Source organism: Sminthopsis crassicaudata, chromosome 5 (assembly GCF_048593235.1).
Source record: "Sminthopsis crassicaudata isolate SCR6 chromosome 5, ASM4859323v1, whole genome shotgun sequence".
In the NCBI taxonomy this organism is placed as follows: domain Eukaryota; kingdom Metazoa; phylum Chordata; class Mammalia; order Dasyuromorphia; family Dasyuridae; genus Sminthopsis; species Sminthopsis crassicaudata.
The window spans coordinates 147,660,380-147,679,805 of record NC_133621.1 but is presented as its reverse complement, the minus strand read 5'-3'; the positions used below and the strand labels follow the sequence as shown (position 1 = coordinate 147,679,805).

Here is a 19,426-nt window from a genome sequence, read left to right as displayed (position 1 = left end):
AGTGAATTGGAAAGATCACCAGTCTTATTTTCTCCTACAAACCTATATAGTTCCAGTGGTAAAGATATAGATCATTATGACTGGAGATGGCCCTGGATTCAGTAGGAGAAGGGAGAAAAAAGAGGCCCCAGCATAGAGCCTTGTAGGATACCTTCAGTTAGGGTGATCTGTACAAAGACCCAGCAGAAATGACTGAGAAATAGTGGTCTGATAGGTAGGAGGAAAACCAAAAGAGAGTGATGTTCCAAAAAATCTAGGGAAGAGTGTATCAAGGAAGAGAGGGTGATTAACAGTATCAAAAGCATACAGAGGGATAAAGGATAATGAGGACTGAGAGAAGACTATTGGATTTGGCTACTAAAAGATCACTGGTTACTTTGGATAGAACAGTTTCAATGAAATAATAAGATCAGAAGTCAAACTTGTAAGGGATGAAGAAGAAAGTGAGAGAAAAGAAAATGTAGGCCCCGATTTTTCAAGGAATTTAGCCACAAAGGATAAAAAATATGGGACAATAGAGGGGATAGAAGCATCAAATGAGCAGTTTTTCAGGATGGGCAAAACATGGATGCTTATAGACAGTAGGGAAGGAGCCATTTTCTTTTTCATTAAAACATGAGCTCTCTGAGACTTACATGAATTGATGCTGAGTGAAATGAGCAGGACCAGGAGATCATTGTATACTTCAACAACAATACTATATGATGATCAATTCTGATGGAAACGGCCCTCTTCAATAATGAGATAAACCAAATCAGTTCCAATAGAGCAGTAATGAACTGAACCAGCTACACCCAGCGAAAGAACTCTGGGAGATGACTATGAACCACTACATAGAATTCCCAATCCCTCTATTTTTGTCCGCTTACATTTTGGATTTCCTTCACAGGCTAATTGTACACTATTTCAAAGTCCGATTCTTTTTGTTCAGCAAAACAAATGTTTGGTCATGTATACATATATTGTATTCAATTTATACTCTAACATATTTAACATGTATTGGTCGAACTGCCATCTGGGGTGGGGGGGGAAAGGAGGGGAAAAATTAGAACAAATGGTTTGGTAATTGTCAATGTTGTAAAATTAACCATGCAAATATCTGGTAAATAAAAACAACAACAACAACAACAACAAAAAAAAAAAAAAAAAAAAAAAAAAAAAAGAGCTCCCTGAGGCTAGAAACCAGTTTTATCTTTCTTTTATGCCCTACTCTTAGTACAATGCCTGCTACATGTAACATAGTTAATATATGCTTGTTGTATACTTGACTGACCATTCTGATTAATATGAGGGTTAGGAATATTAGCCAAAAACCACACTGGGGGAATAACTTATTATTGTTATGTTTATTAAATAGTATCCATGAAAGGATGACCCAGAAAATAACCATTAATATTAAAGGTTAGATCCATCAAATGGGGGAGAAAAAGAAAAAAAAAAAACCCTAAACTTTTTTTCAAAGAATTTAGATATTAAGGATTCCAAGTATCTGTTCAATGACTCTACTAGCATGCCACAGTAAAGACCTATCACTATAATAATATTTCTTGGTCTGGTGATCTCTGCTTGGATTCTGCTCTCCCAACTCCCTATTTTCAACTATTCCCTTAGCATTGATTTCACACAATTTTCTTTATAATCATTATGGTTTCATTGGAAGTGCTTAAGACAGTATTTCAAGAAGGCTTTAAGGTCTGCTAAGGTACACTAAAGCTTAGCCTACCTTGACACCTCTTAACAGGAATTGTGCCGTGGTTGGAGAGGCTATTATTGACCCCAAAGGCTTAGCAACAGAAACGGTTTGCATTCAAGTCCATTGCATGGAAAGGAGATTTAGCTGGGATTTATTGACCAATATATCAAAAGATTTATTATTATTAAAGAATTATGATCTGTTACAGCCTCATTCACATCATCATCATCATTACCATCATCATCATCATCATCATCATCATCCTTTGAGTAGATAAGGCTTTAAGGTTTGCAAAGTGCTGTACCTATATGCTTTGATCATCCAGTCTTGAGAGCAGCAAGATACGTCATTATATATGCTTTATAGGTGAAAAAATTGTGGCTGAGAAAATTTAAGTGATTTGTCCCAGATGACACAGCTAATGAGTATCTGAGCTAGGATTCAAACTTAGTGCTTCTCAACTCAAAGTCCAGTGTTCTTATCATTCTACCAACAATGTAAGTAAATAAAATAAAATAAAGGTACTAGCTTTTAGATCCTTGTCATCTTTCACTATGTAGGAAACTAACAAAAACAGATGAGTATTTTTTCAAAGCTATCTGTATAGCAGACAGCTCTGAACTAGACTCATTTGCCATATTTCAAGACAGAATTTAATTCTGAATATAATTTAAACCGCAATAAGAATATACTGAATTATGTTACTTATTTAACACTAATAGGCAACTAAAAGAGTCAATGAAGAAAATTCTGGACCTTAAGTCAAGAATACCTGAATTCAAATTTAGTCTCAGGCATTTAGTAGTTATGTGATCTTGAGCAAGTCACTCAACATCAATCTGCCTCAGTTTCTTCAATTGTAAAATAGGAAAAAATAAGAGCAACCACAGCCCAATGCTTTCCCACTTTTGTTTATTTCCTATTTACCCTTATATAGCTTGCTTTGTAAATATTTGTTTACATGTTGTCTCCCCCATTCAATTGTAAGTTCCTTGAAGGAAGTAGTTTTTGTCTTTTGCTTTTTTGAATATCCCTAGAGCTTAGAACAGTGCCTGCAACATGGTAGCTGATTAATAAATGTTTATTAGATTAAATTATTGAGTTGAAAATCAAATGAGATAATGTTGATAAAATATTTAACACATTGCCTAGCATGTAGTAGGTCCTATAAAAATACTTATTTCCTTCCTTTTCCCTCTATTTGACTGCAAGAGTGGACATAAGCCCCAAACCATTTTTTCTACCTATCTTTGAAGCAGTTATCATCCTGAGAAATTCTGGAGTTTCCTGATATTAATAAGCATTCACAAACTTCATCCACAAAGCATCGTAGGTTAAGAGCTGAGAAAGAAATCCTAGATGTTATTCAATTATATCTCATTTTACAGATGAGGAAATGGGAGCACAATAAGGTTAAATGACTTATCCAGTGTCACACAAATAGTACGTAGCAGGCATGTAACTCTAAATCCATCTCCCATATACAATAACTTTTTTCATCTTTCACTAAGACAAGAAAAACCATTAAATTCAGAGCCCCAAAAGAATTCAAGTATTAAGTGATGCTTTTGTAAAGAAAAAAATTGCCTCTCTAGATTAGCCCAGTAAAAATTCCCAGCTTCCTAATTTATGCTAGAAGATATCAATCTTATCTTCTGTGTTGTACTTGTACTAAAGGCGCTAAAGGATATTAGGATTGTGATTTTTCCCAGAGTGCCAAGGATTAATTGATTTATATAACAGAGAAAAAAGGTAATCAAATCTTGTTGTGACACTTAATAATCTGCCTTCCTTAACCTCAGATCCCTAAATTGGCATGTCTTTCTATTCCCAAACAATATAGAAATATCTTTGAGCTATTTACCTATAACTTAGTCTATTTGACTCAACATTTACTTTTTTTAATTCTCATTTTAACTTTTTAAAGTAATCTGTAAAAGGAATAGAAGTTACTTAAAGTTTTATTTTAATAAATGAGCAATAAATAAAAGAAGCTTGGAGCTGAAGTGGTTAGGTAGATGGAAGGGAAGAGGAAGAACCAACACCTGGATCTCACAGGTATATTTTCTCCCTTACTCTTTGAGAAAGGTGCTAATTTACAGTTGGTTTCATCAAATCTTTTCCCAGGCTTGATTAACTTGTAAAATGGGAGAGTCAAGTTCATCAAGTGAGAGGAAACTGGGCAGCTTGCCTACACAGATTCTCAGATGAAATCAAATGCTTCAATATGCTAGGCAGGGGAAAGTGTTTTTTCCCTCATAGACTTGTCATTCTTTCTGACTTTATGTATCAAGATCTGCTATTGTTCAATCATTCCAATCATGTCTGACTCCATGTGACCCTGTTTGTAATTTTCTTAGTAAGGATTCTGGAGTGGTTTGCCATTTCCTTCTCCAGCTCATTTTACAAATGAACAAACTGAGGCAAACAGGAGTGAGTGACTTGCCCAGAGTCATACAGCTACTAAGGGCCTGAGGCTGGTTTTGAACTCACTAAAGTCTTCCTCACTATAGGTTCAGAACTCTATCCACTGTGCCATCTTGAAATCTTATGGATCAAGATAGTAAGCAATATAAAAAGGATCTTCTTCCAGGGTTTCTTGATAGCAAGTTACATTCAAAATGTGTACACATGGTTGTTATGGAGATGCAAGAAAATATTTTCCATCCATATGTTTTTATGAAGAAGAGAGAGAAGAAATTTAAGTCTGTAGCATTGAAATTATAATCATTAAAATTATTTGATTTTTAAATCTGAGAGAGAAACAGACAGAGAGCAATAGCAAGAGAGAGCAAGAGAGAGAGTGAGAAAAAAGAGGAAGGGGGGAGAGAATGCTTTTTTATGAGTCTCATAACTTAAAAAGGAATGGCTTTTCACAGCTCAGTGACCAATTATCTTCAACACAGGTTCCTGTCATGTATACTAAGAACTTGGTTTGTTAAATAAGTCTTTTAGCAAGGATTCTGAGCACAGACCCAGGTCCATGGGAGTGTTTCAGCCCACCCTTGTTGTGCCTTATTTGAGATGAATAAGCTAGGTTCACAGCTATAGTAAAGAGTCTAGGAAGAAATGTAAGAATATTTATTAAGGAAATAACTCATTAGAAGAAATCTAGGAAGTAGAGATGGTTAAGCATGGATAAAAAAATGAAGACAAAAAAAGGAGAAAGTGTATTATTAGAACCTTACTATAGATGGCCTGAATAGAAAAGAAACAGATTGGAGGGCTGATACATAATGTAATAGAGATTTGGAAATTCAATTATCTGGACCTCTATTGAACTCTCCTGCTCAAAGCAAAGTAGTTAACGATTTTTGACTTGTTTTAATGATAATTTTATGCTTGAAAAGTTGAAAGAAGCAATGAGAAGATCTGTTATTCTAGATCTAACACTTACAAACAAGAAAGAACTGGTTTCTGGAGTGGAAATATTGAGAATGTTTTTTGGAAGTAATCAATATATTTTATAATTTGTGATAGAGGTGAAGCAGATTCTGGAATTCACTTCAACTCAGTTCATTCTACAATTTGTGATACCAAGAGAGGAAGTTGGACATAATCTGAGATGTACCCTATTTTTAGGAAACATATTTCAGTGAGTTTAGGGGGGAAAAGGGATAAATAGAATCCTAAGGACTTTATTTTTAGAAGATGCCAGCCTAGAAAAATACTGAAGAGCAGGATTCTAAAGGAATAAAAAGAAGCAATTCCTATTTAAAAAAATAATAAAGAACAGATTGTCTAAAGACACTGATGTGGCTACATATAAATCAATGCAGATTCAAATGAAATAAATAGGAAAGATGGAAGCAAGAGCAGATAATTGAGAATGAATAAATATATGTGACAAAGTCCAATAAAGAATAGTGTCAGGCATACAAAAATTTAGAATGAATTAGAGTTTATGAGGAAAGCAAAAGACCACTAAAAAAAGGTGATAACTAGGGAGGTAGGGATTAAAGAAGAGCTAAAACTGCCACTCTTAGTTGGTGAGATGAGAAGGAAGAGGATGAAGAGGAGGAACAATAACAACAACTGCATAACATTAATATTTGGACCGGAAAGAACAAAACAAAAATGGCTAATAGAGGTGAATAGGGAAGAAGCCAGAAAGTTTCTGTTACCAGAACCTCATGAACTACATCTCTGGTTGTGGAAAGAATTAGCTGTCATGTTTTCTGAGCCACTATCATTGATCTTTGAAAAGTTTTAGACAAATGAGAGAAAATTTATAGAAATGAAGAAGGAAAACTGTTATTCTGATTTTCAAAGAAGGGGAAAGAGTTGAATTTGTGGCAACAATGAAGCCCATGAGTTTAGCCTTTTTTCCCAGCAAAATTCTCATGGATAGCACAAAAGAGACAATGAGCAAACATCTACAAGAGGAAGCACTGATCACAAAGAGCCAGTCAACTTCAATTCATCAAGAGCTCAGCCCATGAAAGAATTGCTTAATTTTATTTTTGGACACAGTTACTAAACTAGTTTATTTGGTTTTTAAGCACTCCTATGATTTTGTTAAGTGTTGAGAATTCCCAGTAAGATAGATAACTAACATAGATTGGCAATTCATTGGCAACCAAATTTTTAGATTTAGATTTTAGATTGTATATATAATTTGCCCATATTTGGGCAAAACATTTAACAACATTTCTGATGTTATTTTTGTGAACGGGATGGATAAATGTGTGGTAGATAGATCAACTTGAAACTAATTAAATAGCTGACACCAAAGTTTAACGCATTTAACAGTTTAGTGTCAACTCAGTTGAGGAGCCCTTAATTGAACTGCCCAGTGATTTGTCCTTGACCTTGTACTGCATAACATTTTTCTTAACAAGTTGAATAAAGGCAATAGATGGCATGCTTTTCAAATTTGCAGGTAAGGAAAAGGCAGAAGGAACAGCTAACATGTTAGATGACAAGATACAAAAAGATCTTAAGCTAAATTGCTGAACTGAATCAAATAAGACTACATTTAATATGCATAAATACAGTCTCACATTTAGGTTGGGATAACTAGCTTCACAAGTACAAGATGGGCTAGGCAGCAGTTTGTCTAAAAGGGTTTTGGCATAACAAGCAGACAATATAAGTCATTAGGAAGATATAATAGTCAAACAATAAATTAATATCCTAGAGCAACTAGATAGCAGCCAGTGGATAAAGTGGCAGGCCAAGAGACAGAATCTTCCTGAGTTCAAATCTAGCCTCAGATAGTTGTGAACTGTGTGAGCTGGATAAGTCATTTAACACCGTTGATCTCAGTTTCCTCATTTGTCAAATGACCTACCTAAAATGGTAAACCATCCAGTAGATTTGCCAAGAAATTCCCAGCTGAAGGCACAAAGTTGAAAATGACTGAAAATGGCTGAACAATAGCAAAAAACTCAAGCTCTGTTAAGTAAAACATGGCATCAGGAGCTAAGGAAACCTCTGACCTGGTTAGAATATATGTGATATTCTCTTTCTATTTGGGTAATGTCATATTTTAGGAAAGAAATCAAGGAAAGGTCTGGTGAAGAACTTCAAAATCATGTGGCATAAAGACCATTGGGATGAACTGAGGATAACAGTATGGAAGTATTTCTAAGGGCCATCATGCAGAAGTGATATTTAACTTATTCTTCTTGATCCTAGGAAGTAGAACTAATAGGAATTAGTGGAAATCCGTTTTTTGGTTTTGGTTTTGGTTTTTGTTTTTGTTTTTTTTTTTAATGAGGATTATCTTTTAAACAATCTTTGTTGTTCAATCATGTCCAACTTTTCATAAATATCTATAGGTTTTAACTTTATTTTAAAATTATTGTTGTTCAGTCATCTCAATAGTATGGAATGGTTTGCCTATCCTCCTCCAGCTTATTTGCAGATGAGTAAACTGAGGCAAACAGAGTTAAGTGACTTGCCTAGGGTCAAACAGCTAGCAAGTATCTAGGGTTAGATTTGGACTCAGTTTTTCTTGAATTCAAACTCAGTGTTCTTTCTATTTTGTCACCTAGTTACTCTTGGACAATTAGAACTATTCCAAAGTAGAATGCAAAAAGGCTGAATTTGAAGAAAGTGATTCCTCATCACTAGAGGTGTTCAAGCAAAAACTAAATGACTAGTTTCAGCTATGTAGAGAGGATTCTTATTCAGTTGTGAATTCGACTAGTTCTTAAACTTTTTCCACTCATGGCCCCTTTTAGTCTAAGAAATCCTCAGGTATATAAGTATATAAAATAGGTACACAAATTAAACATTTACTGAAAATAAGTCATAATTTCATGACCCCCACATTCAGTTGTACACAACCCCATATGGAGTCATGACCCAAAGAATAAGAAGTTTTGAATTGGGTGATTTCTTAGTTTCTTTTTAGAGAGATATGGGTTTTATGGTTGATAGAGCACTGCCACAGAATGAGGACAAACTGAGTTCAAATCTAGTCTCAGATACTTACTATTTTCCTCAACTATAAAATGTGGATCATAGTAGCACCTATGTCACAGGATTATTGCGAGGATCAAAAGAGATCATATTTATAAATTGCTTAGTATAATGCCTGGCATATAATAGGCACTTAATAAATGCTTGTTCTCTTCCCTTCCCCTTTGTTAATTCTATGAAAACAGTTCATCTAAGAACCTACAGAACCAAATTTATATGTGTAGTCATATGTGAGTATGTTGTTGCTCAGTCATTCAGTCATGAAGACATGACTGTGGCATATAATAGATGCTTATTAAATGCTTGTTGACTTTATTTTCCCCTATATGCTTTTAATTCTTGTGCTTCATCTACATGGGCAAAGTAGACAGAATATTGGACAAGTGAGGAACACCTAGGTTCCGCTCCTGCCTCTGACATTTATTAGTTTTATGACCCTGGGGATAACTTATCTCAACATCACTCATCTCATCTTTTCAATGAGGGGAGGAATTGTTGGCCAATAAGATCTTTTTCAGATTTAAATCTATAGTCTGATGGTTAATGTCACCATATTTATCCTGCACTGCATTTCAGCACTCTGAGATAAAAATGCATCTTTTGTGGGGTTATTATGTATCTAAAATAATATTAAATACATAGTGGTCACTCAATCAATGGCAGCTAATTTGCTTTCAACAAGGAATGAGTGGTTTTTAGAATATTAGCCAATAATTTGTAATACTAGTGATACAAAAGATATCAAAAATATATTGATATACTAAAGTTAGTATCTTTGATACATACTATTTTTAAAAAATGAAAATTGGGCTTCTGGCCCACTAAATATTCTCCCCAATCTTTAAACTAAAGAAACCTTTTTCATTCATTTCTCCCAAAGTGAGGAGAAATGATAGCTCAAAGTTATGGAAAGGATAAAAGAAGGGTTTTTTTGAGGAGGATAAGGGAAATGAATGTGTATAGGCAATAAAGAAGGAGCTAATACATAAAGACAGATGGAAGATTTAGAGAGAGATGATGATCTAATCAATAAATTACTGGAGATTGGAGGAGATAATTTTTAGTTACATGAGTATACAGTATTATATAAATATGTATAGTATACATAACCAGAGAACTCTTTGGCAAAGAGAACATCTTCTTCTGAAAGTGGAGGAAACAAGGAAAGAGGAGGAGACACAAAGAATGAAGCAGAAGGAGAGGAAGTTCCTGATTAGTGGCCTCATATTGCCACATGAGATACCACTACACACCTGTCAGATTGGCTAAGATGACAGGAACAAATAATGATTATTGTTGGAGGGGATGTGGGAAAACTGGGACACTGATACATTGTTGGTGGAGTTGTGAAAGAATCCAGCCATTCTGGAGAGCAATTTGGAATTATGCCCAAAAAGTTATCAAACTGTGCATACCCTTTGATCCAGCAGTGCTACTACTGGGCTTATATCACAAGGAAATACTAAAGAAGGGAAAGGGACCTGTATGTGCAAGAATGTTTGTGGCAGCCCTTTTTCTAGTGGCTAGAAACTGGAAAATGAATGGATGCCCATCAATTGGAGAATGGTTGGGTAAACTATGGTATATGAATGTTATGGAATATTATTGTTCTATAAGAAATGACCAGCAGGATGGCTTGGAGAGACTTACATCAACTGATGCTGAGTGAAACGAGCAGAACTAGGGGATCATTATACACTTCAACAATGATACTGTACAAGGATGTATTCTGATGGAAGTGGATATCTTCAACATAGAGAAGAGCTAATCCAATTCCAATTGATCGATGATGGACAGAATCAGCTACACCCAGAGAAGGAACACTGGGAAATGAGTGTAAACTGTTAGCATTTTCTGTTTTTCTTCCCAGGCTATTTTTACCTTCTGAATCCAATTCTTCCTTTGCAGCAGCAACAACAACAACAACAAAATTCGGTTCTGCACATATATATGGTACCTAGGATATACTATAACATATTTAATATATATGGGAATGCCTGCCATCTAGGGGAGGGAGTGGAGGGAAGGAGGGAAAAATTCGGAACAGAAGGGAGTACAAGGGATAATGTTGTAAAAAATTACCTATGCATATGTACTGTCAAAAATGTTATAATTATAAAATTAATAATAAAAAAATAGAAACTCTTCTGTGGTAATGGTCTCTTCTTCAGGTGGCTCATCCCAAATGCTCTGAGTTGGATTATCCTTTCAGAGGTGACAGTGGATTCTTCTGGGCACTGCCCTACCCCAGGATATGGCAACCTATATACTCCACTCAATCTACTGAATGTCTGTAGCAACTTAATCCAATTGTTTTGGGAAGGATGGAGCATAATCCATTAATGTCTTTCCAACTTTAAAAGAATCTTGCTAAAAGAAACTGGGCAAATCACTTAACACTGTTTACTTCAGTTTCATTTCATCTGTAAAATGAGCTAGAGAAGAAAATGTTAAACCATTGTAGTATTTTTGCCAAGAAAAACTGAATGATGAAGAAACTGAGGCAAACAAGATTAAAAAACTTGCTCAGGGTCACACCACTACTAAGTGTCTGAGGTCAGATTTGAATTCAGGAAGTTGAGTCTTTCTGATTTCAGGCTAAGCATTCTATCTATTGCCTCACCTAGCTGCCCTTAAATCTATTAACAAAGGCCAAATGGAAATCACAGAACATAAATATTTATAAAAATTTAGGAAGACTGGTTAATCATCAAATATAAGCATGCCAGGATTTGATCAAAAGCTTCAGAAAATTCATTTTTGATTCAAATAATTGTGATGAAAAATTTGCCACAACTTAAAACTCTGCCAAGCTTTGTTTAGGAGAAGAAGCAATGCCTCAGTAACACCATAAGAAGCCATAAATCAAAAAATGATGTAAATAATAGGAGACAAAAAAAATCACAAAAAGGATGCACCAAAAAGCCACTCAGATGGCTACTGCAAATACAAAGCTGCTATAATACATGAAGGAAATGTGTGTCCTATTTCAATACAAAGAGTATAAACTTTTAGAATTAGAATTGGCAGGGATTTGGGGTGACATCTGGTCCAATGTCCTCATTTCATAAACGAAGTGATAAAGGCCAGGAGAAGTTGTGACTTGTGCAAAGTGATAGAAGAAGTAATTGAGAGAGCAAAGCTTTGAGCTCTAGCCCTCTCTAACTTCAACCCTCTTTCCACTTAAATCTTATTCAATTCAATTCAAGTAAATATCTATTAAGTATCTACTATGTGTAAGGCAATGTTCTAGGCAGTGGGTATTACAAAAACAGAAAGAAGATAGCTGTTGTCTTCATTCAATTAATCCTTTTTTTTTTTCAAAAAGCATTTATTAAATACTAACTGTGTGATATAACAATTCTGAAAGAGGTATAAAGTTAAGTTGGACATTCTCTGAAAATTTATGAAATCATTTAGTTGAAGAATTAAGATATGAATACAGATAAGTAAAATACAAATTATAATTATTTTATTATAAATATGATGAAGTATTTTGATATCAGATGAGAGGGAGATAACTCCCAGCTTATGAGTATGATGGGGGTCAGGGAGAGGTCTTAAAACTCAGAAAGACTTCAAGTGGAAGAGATTACGTTTGACCTAGAGTATGAAGATGACTCTTCACAAAAAAAGACCTGAACTAAGAAATATATCTTAATAATATTATTTTTGGTGTTTTGAAATTATCTTGAGTTAATTATTAGAAGAGTATGCAATGATATATATTCCAGATTCAGGATGCATTCCTTGAAATGATTTTGTGTCTTAATAAATCTTCATTATCACCATTATTACCATTAGCAGCAGCATCATCAATCACTATCATTACTAAGGAACCGATATTTACTATCACTTTAAGGCTTATAAAGTTATTTATGTATGTAGTGTCAATTGGGCTTCACAATAATCCTATGAGGTGAGTGACCCATTTGATAGTAAAGAAAGAAAAGGTTAGAAGATCTATGACAGTCATACAGAAATTGATGACAAAAGTGGGATTCAAACGCATTTCTTTTGTGTTCAAGTCCAATACTCTTCCATATTTCTCTGTTATCCAATAACCTTTTTGATCCTTCTAATCCTTTAGAGACAATAATTTTCTAATTTTATTTTTTATAATAGTTTTTATTTACCAGATATTTGCATGGATAATTTTATAATATTGACAAATGCAAAACATTTTGTTCTAATTTTTCCCCTCCTTCCCCACCCCCAGATAGCAGATTGACCAATACATGTTAAATATGTTAAAGTATAAATTAAATACAATATATATATATTATACATATATATAATATATATATATATATATATATATATACATGTCCAAACAGTTGTTTTGCTGTACAAAAAGAATAGGATTTTGAAATAGAGTACAATTAGCCTGTGAAGGAAATAAAAAATGCAGGCGGACAAAATTAGAGGGATTGGAAATTCTATGTAGTGGTTCATAGTCATTTCCCTGAGTTCTTTCGCTGGGTGTAGCTGGTTCAGTTCATTACTGTTCTGCTGGAACTGATTTGGTTCATCTCATTGTTGAAAAGGGCCACATCCATTAGAATTGATCATCATATAGTATTGTTGTTGAAGTATACAACGATCTCCTGGTCTTGCTCATTTCACTCAGCATCAGTTCATGTAAGTCTCTCCAGGCCTTTCTGAAATCATCCTGCTGGTCATTTTTTACAGAACAATAATATTCCATAATATTCATATACCAGAATTTATTCAGCTATTCTCCAATTGATGGGCATCCACACAGTTTCCAGTTTCTGGCCACTACAAAGAGGGCTGCCACAAACATTCTTGAACATACAAGTCCCTTTCCCTTCTTTAAAATCTCTTGGGTATATAAGCCCAGTAGCAACACTGTTGGGTCAAAGAGTATGCACAGTTTGACCACTTTTTGAGCATAGTAATTTTCTAATTTTATGACCATACTTGGCTTACTTGGTTAACTTTTGTTTTTGTTTTTGTTTTGTTTTGTTTTTTGCATTTTTGTGTTATTATGTGGCAGGTAGGAGATCAGATCATTGAAATCAATGGGGAAAGCACAAGAGACATGACGCATGCCAGAGCAATAGAGCTGATCAAATCTGGAGGAAGGAGAGTGAGACTGCTGCTGAAACGGGGGACAGGACAGGTCCCAGAGTACGGTGGGTTTGCACATCATAGTTCACCTTTGTTTCCTTCTATGTATTGAAAATATTCTTACCCCTTTTAGAACTATATCAGTTCTTTATTTCTATCTAACTATATATTTACTTATCATTACCTAAGTATATTTTAAAATACATATTTAAACAAATAAAGATATGTTACAACTCAGTATATATACATTTTTTTGATTTGAAATATAAATAATGTTAGAGTTTTCCAGGGCATCTGTGAATGTGCTAGGAGATTATGCAAATATTCATTTATTGAAATATATTTTCCTTTTCACTTTTGCAAGGATTTTTCTGTTCATTTGGGTTCACAGTAATTACAAATTATTTTCTAAAATTTTCTAAATCAGTCATTTATGATTCTTTAGCAATACTGAAAGATACTCATGTCCTCCTTATTTATCTGTCAGCCTTTTAAAGAGATCTATTTCAGCATTTTTATGGTTTAGAAATATCTAGAAGTTGTATTTCTTTTACATTTTGAGATTTGGGTTTCCTTATCTCCCTCTTCCTTTTATGAATACTCTTTTATTATTTACCTGCTGCCCTTCCCAAACAACTAGTATAAATGCATTTGAGATTATAAATCTGTGCCTTCAGAGGGCTTTTGAGTGATTATTTCCCTATGGCCATTTTAGAATGTATCAAAATCATTATTTTATAGTGCATCACAGCATGGGTCTAGCACATGAAATGTAACAGTGTAAGCTGAGAAAACCGACAGAAAGAGTTGATCAATTATCCAATGATGCAATCAAAATGAATAGCTAATCTGAACATTCCAACTTGCTGTGACTCTCCTTTACTTCCTTACTCCACCAAAAAAATAAATCCTAATCACAGTTTTCGCATAAATTGTTTAAGAATTGTTTCAATTTCCATTTCGTCTTCCTTGTCTACATACAGCTCTGAACTCAGTGGAATCATCCAAATTCAGCTTTTAAAATAGCTTTAAAAATGTAAGTTCCTTGAAGCCAGGCACTATTACATTTTTATCTTTATATCCCTAAAACCTAGCACAGTTCCTAGTACATACTAAGCACTTATTAAATGATTGCTCAATTGAATAATTTATTCTATAGTAAAAAAAAGTGAATCTCAAAGTTCAGGAGAAAGCAAAGAGTACCAAGTAGAAAATCCTTTAAATTCAGAGCTCAAAAGATTCCCCTAGAATTGGATCTATGCCCAGTAAAGTATAAGGAAATATTTTATTGGAAGGACCAATTCTAATCTTGTTTTAGTGGTTTTTAATAATACTAATTATTATGAATTAATTTGAATATTAAATACAAGTGAAATTTTGCTACAGGAATCAGTTAGGTATTGGTGTTATGTGTTTTGTAAATTAGATGAACTATCAGTTCTAACCCTTTCTAAAAATCATCTATGTACATTGAAAATATATTTCACTCACTTGTCAGGATCTGGCTAAATATTATCTATGCCAGAAAAAAATCAGATGTTAGCAAATGCAAACAGATCAAAAAATTAAAATATATATACCTATGTGTATATACATATTATATATATATATATTCAAAAATAATGTACATACTCAAAATTATGTATCATCATTTACTTCTTCTTGAGGCTATCTTGATAATTCCCATTTGCCTTACCATTTCGATCAGTATGAAGTGAGTTCTCAGCTCCCATGCTCTTAATATAAGATTTCTAATTAGAAACCATATAAGCAATTGAATATACAAAGTGGTGCAGTTAGGTAGTGAAGCAGATGGAATGCCAGTCCCAGTCAGGAAGATCTGAGTTCAAATCTAGGATCAGCCATTTCCTAGCTATATGATACTGGGTAAGTCACTTAACCCTGTTAACTTCATTTTCTCCTCTATAAAATGAGCTGAGGACTAAATGGCAAATCAAGAAATCCCAAATCAGGTCACAAAACATCAACAACAAAAATCACAAAAATAAATATTAATTCATTCCTATGAGTTAAAAATTAGATTTATAACAGACTGATGAAATATAGTCTCTGGGTATTTTAGAGTTAGTCAGCTCAATTTTAACTTTATCTAAAAAAAAATCAAACTAAAGTTAAATCTTTCAGAGCAAAAGAAGAGTTTGTTTATCACTTGAGTTGAGAGTCATATCACCTAGGCACTTGAATTTTCATACTGGTCTTTAATTCTATTAAACTGGTGATAGGTACATTGTATCTCTTAATTTTTCCAAAATTCCACATTCCCAGACTTGATCATTAATATTAAATCTATTTAGTTAATTTCAACATTAAGCTAGATTTTGACTGTAGAATAAATGTATAATAATTTACAGAGAAACTCACTTTGAAGAAAAATGACAGTACATTAGAAGCCAGTCAACTGCTCTTGAGCAAAACAAATGTAATGGATGGAAAGTTCTTCAGAGGAAGTTTGAAAGGTTGAGGATCAGGTCAGCAAAATTTTTAGAATGTAACAATAATTTTTTAAATGATGCTTCTGCAACCTCTCAGGGGCTAATTAGGAAAAAGCAGTTCAAAGAAGCAGCCACATCAGAGGATGACACAAACCACCCTGAAGTAGCAGTGAGGACCTAAGGCTAAAACACAAAATAAATCTTCTAACAGAAGTTGATGAAATGTGGTATAAACCAATACATACACATGTGTATGTTGTACTTTATATAAAAAAGAGTGAGCAAACTAAGTTAGGAGATATCTCTTTCCTAGCATCAAATGAAGAGTTTATCTTTAATAGTTAACCAAGAAAACTATTATGTTTCTAGGGTCTAACGTCATCTTATTCACACACACAAAAAAAGATTTTATTTATTTTAATAAATTTAAATTTTTGTGACATTTAATCCTGAAATTTGCTGTTTTGAGCTTCTTAAATTTCACATCTAAACTTAGTTTGAATTCCATCTTCAAAGGATTATTTTGTGGATTATTGGAGCCCATGGGAGATATTTACCTTAACCTCCCAGGGAATTGCAGGCTTAAAGCAGCATGAGAAAGACTAAACTCTGAAGATTATCAGACTGTAGAACTCTTGTCTAGTTAATGATTTAAAAGATATCAACCAACCCTCTGATACCTACACAACTGGAAACATCTCTGAAGCAAGACCTTTATCAGGATTTATGAGCAATGTCAAGAAAAATCAGGGCTTGGTCAAGAGAGATGGGAGGGAGGAACCTAGCATCAAGCTCCTATGGTGTTCTGTGACAGAGAGATAAGCACGGAGGCAAAAGGAGAGAAAAAACACCCAGAGCACCTGAAAGATTACTGACTGAGAAAAATCTGTGTGACTCCAAGTGAGCTACGAAAAGGAATAAAATGTGCTGCAAATGTGTCATACGTACTGGGACAGAAATTCCTTCAGGATTCAAAAGCTTTTTCTGCCAACTCAGAGGGAGAAAGTCACAAATTCAGCCAGGAAATCAGTGGTCACACAGAGGGACCTGTCAGAACCATGGAGGGGGCCAAAAAATGATAAGAGGACTTGGAAGTGGCAGAACTTGAAAGAGAAGCTCGGGAGATAGATATATTTCTTCTCTCCTCTAAACCTTAGACTAGAAGTTTGTTGGTGTTGAGGCCAGACAAAGGAATGAATGAAACTAACAGAGAACACTCACTCCACTAAACCAAGAGGAAAAATACACCATACTTAACAATAATGACATAATTATGTTCTGGTTATAAAAATGCCTTCCGAAATGAGGTATTGACAGACAATTTATCCCAAAAACATTAACCTCTTCCTGCAGAGAAATAAATTATACAACTCTCTGCTTTGAAGTATGTTTTTCTATCAAGTCATGGAAAGAAGGATGAATGTGCTCTTATTTTATAAATCTGAAATAAAGAAACCAGACTTGTCTTCTAGGAATAGAATAAGCTCCAACATTAAAGATGTGTACTTGGACAATAATCTGCTATTCATATTTCATCAAAATAAAGCAATAGAGAAATAGGTTCTTCTACTGGGGTTAATACTGTTGACCTTTTAAAAAGCAGGTTAATCTACACCAAAAATAGTATCAGAGAAATAATAATCATAATCAGAGTTAACATTATTTAACACTTAGTATATGCTGGGTATTATGCTAACCATTTTATAATTATTATCTCAATTGATCCTACCTATGAGATAGGTGCTACTTTTATCCCCATTTTACAGATGAATAAACTAAGGCAGACAGAGGTTAAGTGAGTAAGTAGCCCATTAGCAAGTAGCTGAGGTCAAATTTGAACTAATTTCTTCCTGACTCCTAGATTAGAGTTCTATGCACAAAGCTACCTACCTCCCTTTAGGCAACAAAGTCAAACTAGGTTAAGGATTAAATATTTCTATCCACACAGCTATGACAAGTAAAAATAGCATCCACAGAAAGAAGCAAATCAGTATGTTCCCTTTCTAGTCATATTTTTATTCCCAAAGTTAATTGTATAAATATTTGTTTCTATCTCAGTTATCAGCCCTTGGAAAAATGAAACTGAGCTGCTCAAGTATAGTCAAATTTCATTAGATTAGATTAATTTTGGAGAAAGATCTGTCTCCCATACTATCAAATGTTGCTAAAGAAACATAATTTATGACTTTCAAGGATACATAATACTGTAAGTAGGATAGAATTATTGCCTAATAGGTAAGAATGATTTTAAATGATTATACTAAAACACCAGTTTAATCTGTGCTGCCCTCTTATATTGCAATGTCATTATTTATACAAAAACATCATTTCTAACACCCTTTAGAAATAGTCTGTTCTATTAAATAGGAAAACATTCTCCTTATCTTCTTGACAGTATTCATTTGCTTATAAAATGCCTTATTCACTTGGTAATGTACTTAAACTTCTGGCAAGTCCCTATTCATCAGATATTTCATACAATATAATAAAATCAGGACAGACAGTTTGAATTTTTAAAAAATTCATCTTTGTAATAAAAGTCTTTCCCAAAACAAGGATAGGAATAAGAACCAAGCCTGTGATTTCATGGCTATCGAGAATTCCTGGATGGGGAAACTTCCTCTACCAGTGCAGTCAATACCTTCTTTTGAAATGTTTAACTAAAAGAATTTCCAGCAACATTGAGAGATTTTATAATTCATCTAGGATCAAATAGTTGGAATGTCACAGGCAGTATAAAAGAAACGTGCTATAAAAACCTTACAAATTAGAACAAACTGCATTAGAGAAAGGAGATCTTAATTAAAAAGTATGAATAACTTAAAGAATAGTTATAAAGTTTCAACAAAAGCCCTTCTCAGATGCTTCATCCTAGCATGGATGGGTTCTTGAAACATCCCAGTAGAGTAAAATCACCAGCCAATGAATAGCAACAATAATTAGCATTTATATAACACTTAGAATGTGTTAAACACTGTGTTCTTATTTCAGTGGGGCAGCAAGGTGGCCTAGTGAAGAGAGAAGACCTGAATTCAAATCCAGCCTCAGACATTATACAAGTCACTTAATCCCATTTGCCTCAGTTTCCTCATCTATAAAATGAGCTGGAGAAGGAAATGGCAAATCATTCCAGTATCTTTGACAAGAATACCCCAAGTGGGTTCGCAAATAATCAGAACTTAAAACAACTGAACAGCAACAATAACAAAATCTCATTTGATTCTCAGAACTATCCTGCAAGGCAGATGCTATAATTATCCCCATTTTATAGATGAAGAAACTGAGGAAGACAATGGTTAAGGGACTTGCCTAAGATGTTACTGGAAAAGATTCATGTATCACCCCCTCAATAGATTGCATGAGCAGTATAAGGACTAGCCTAGCAAAGTACAAAGGAAGTGATGATTTCTTTGTCCATGGCTATGTATGAAATACAAATTGACACTCAATGGTAATCAACTCCCTACCATGTAGAGTAGGAAGCATTGATTAAAAAGGAGGCAGAGAGAGCTAAGAATCACTTTCTTAATAGGTTTAAGAAAACTCAATTAAAAATGGTTATTTTAAATATAAGATCCTTATGTAGTGACCAGGAGTATAGAAGCTGAATCATGTCGGTCTTAACCTTTAAACCAAAAGACAAGTGAAAGTTGCAAGTAAATGGAAGGATGTCCTGGGAGGAGTAAATTATGGTAATGGTGATATTCATTTTATCCTGGCAACAAGAAACACCATAGCAGAGGATAGTTAAATTGCA

At 34.0% G+C, this 19,426-nt stretch overlaps 1 protein-coding gene across 5 annotated transcripts in view; it reads left to right on the top strand.

Annotated features, from left to right (window-relative positions):
* The window catches only part of MAGI2 (membrane associated guanylate kinase, WW and PDZ domain containing 2), a 1,692,369-nt gene that overhangs the window by 1,605,647 nt on the left and 67,296 nt on the right, over window positions 1-19,426 (top strand). For all 5 annotated transcript variants that reach the window (XM_074268482.1, XM_074268481.1, XM_074268480.1 and 2 more), the window contains one exon: window positions 13,143-13,281. In XM_074268482.1, the coding sequence (XP_074124583.1) occupies window positions 13,143-13,281 (139 nt within the window). The remainder of the gene's footprint in view (window positions 1-13,142; window positions 13,282-19,426) is intronic.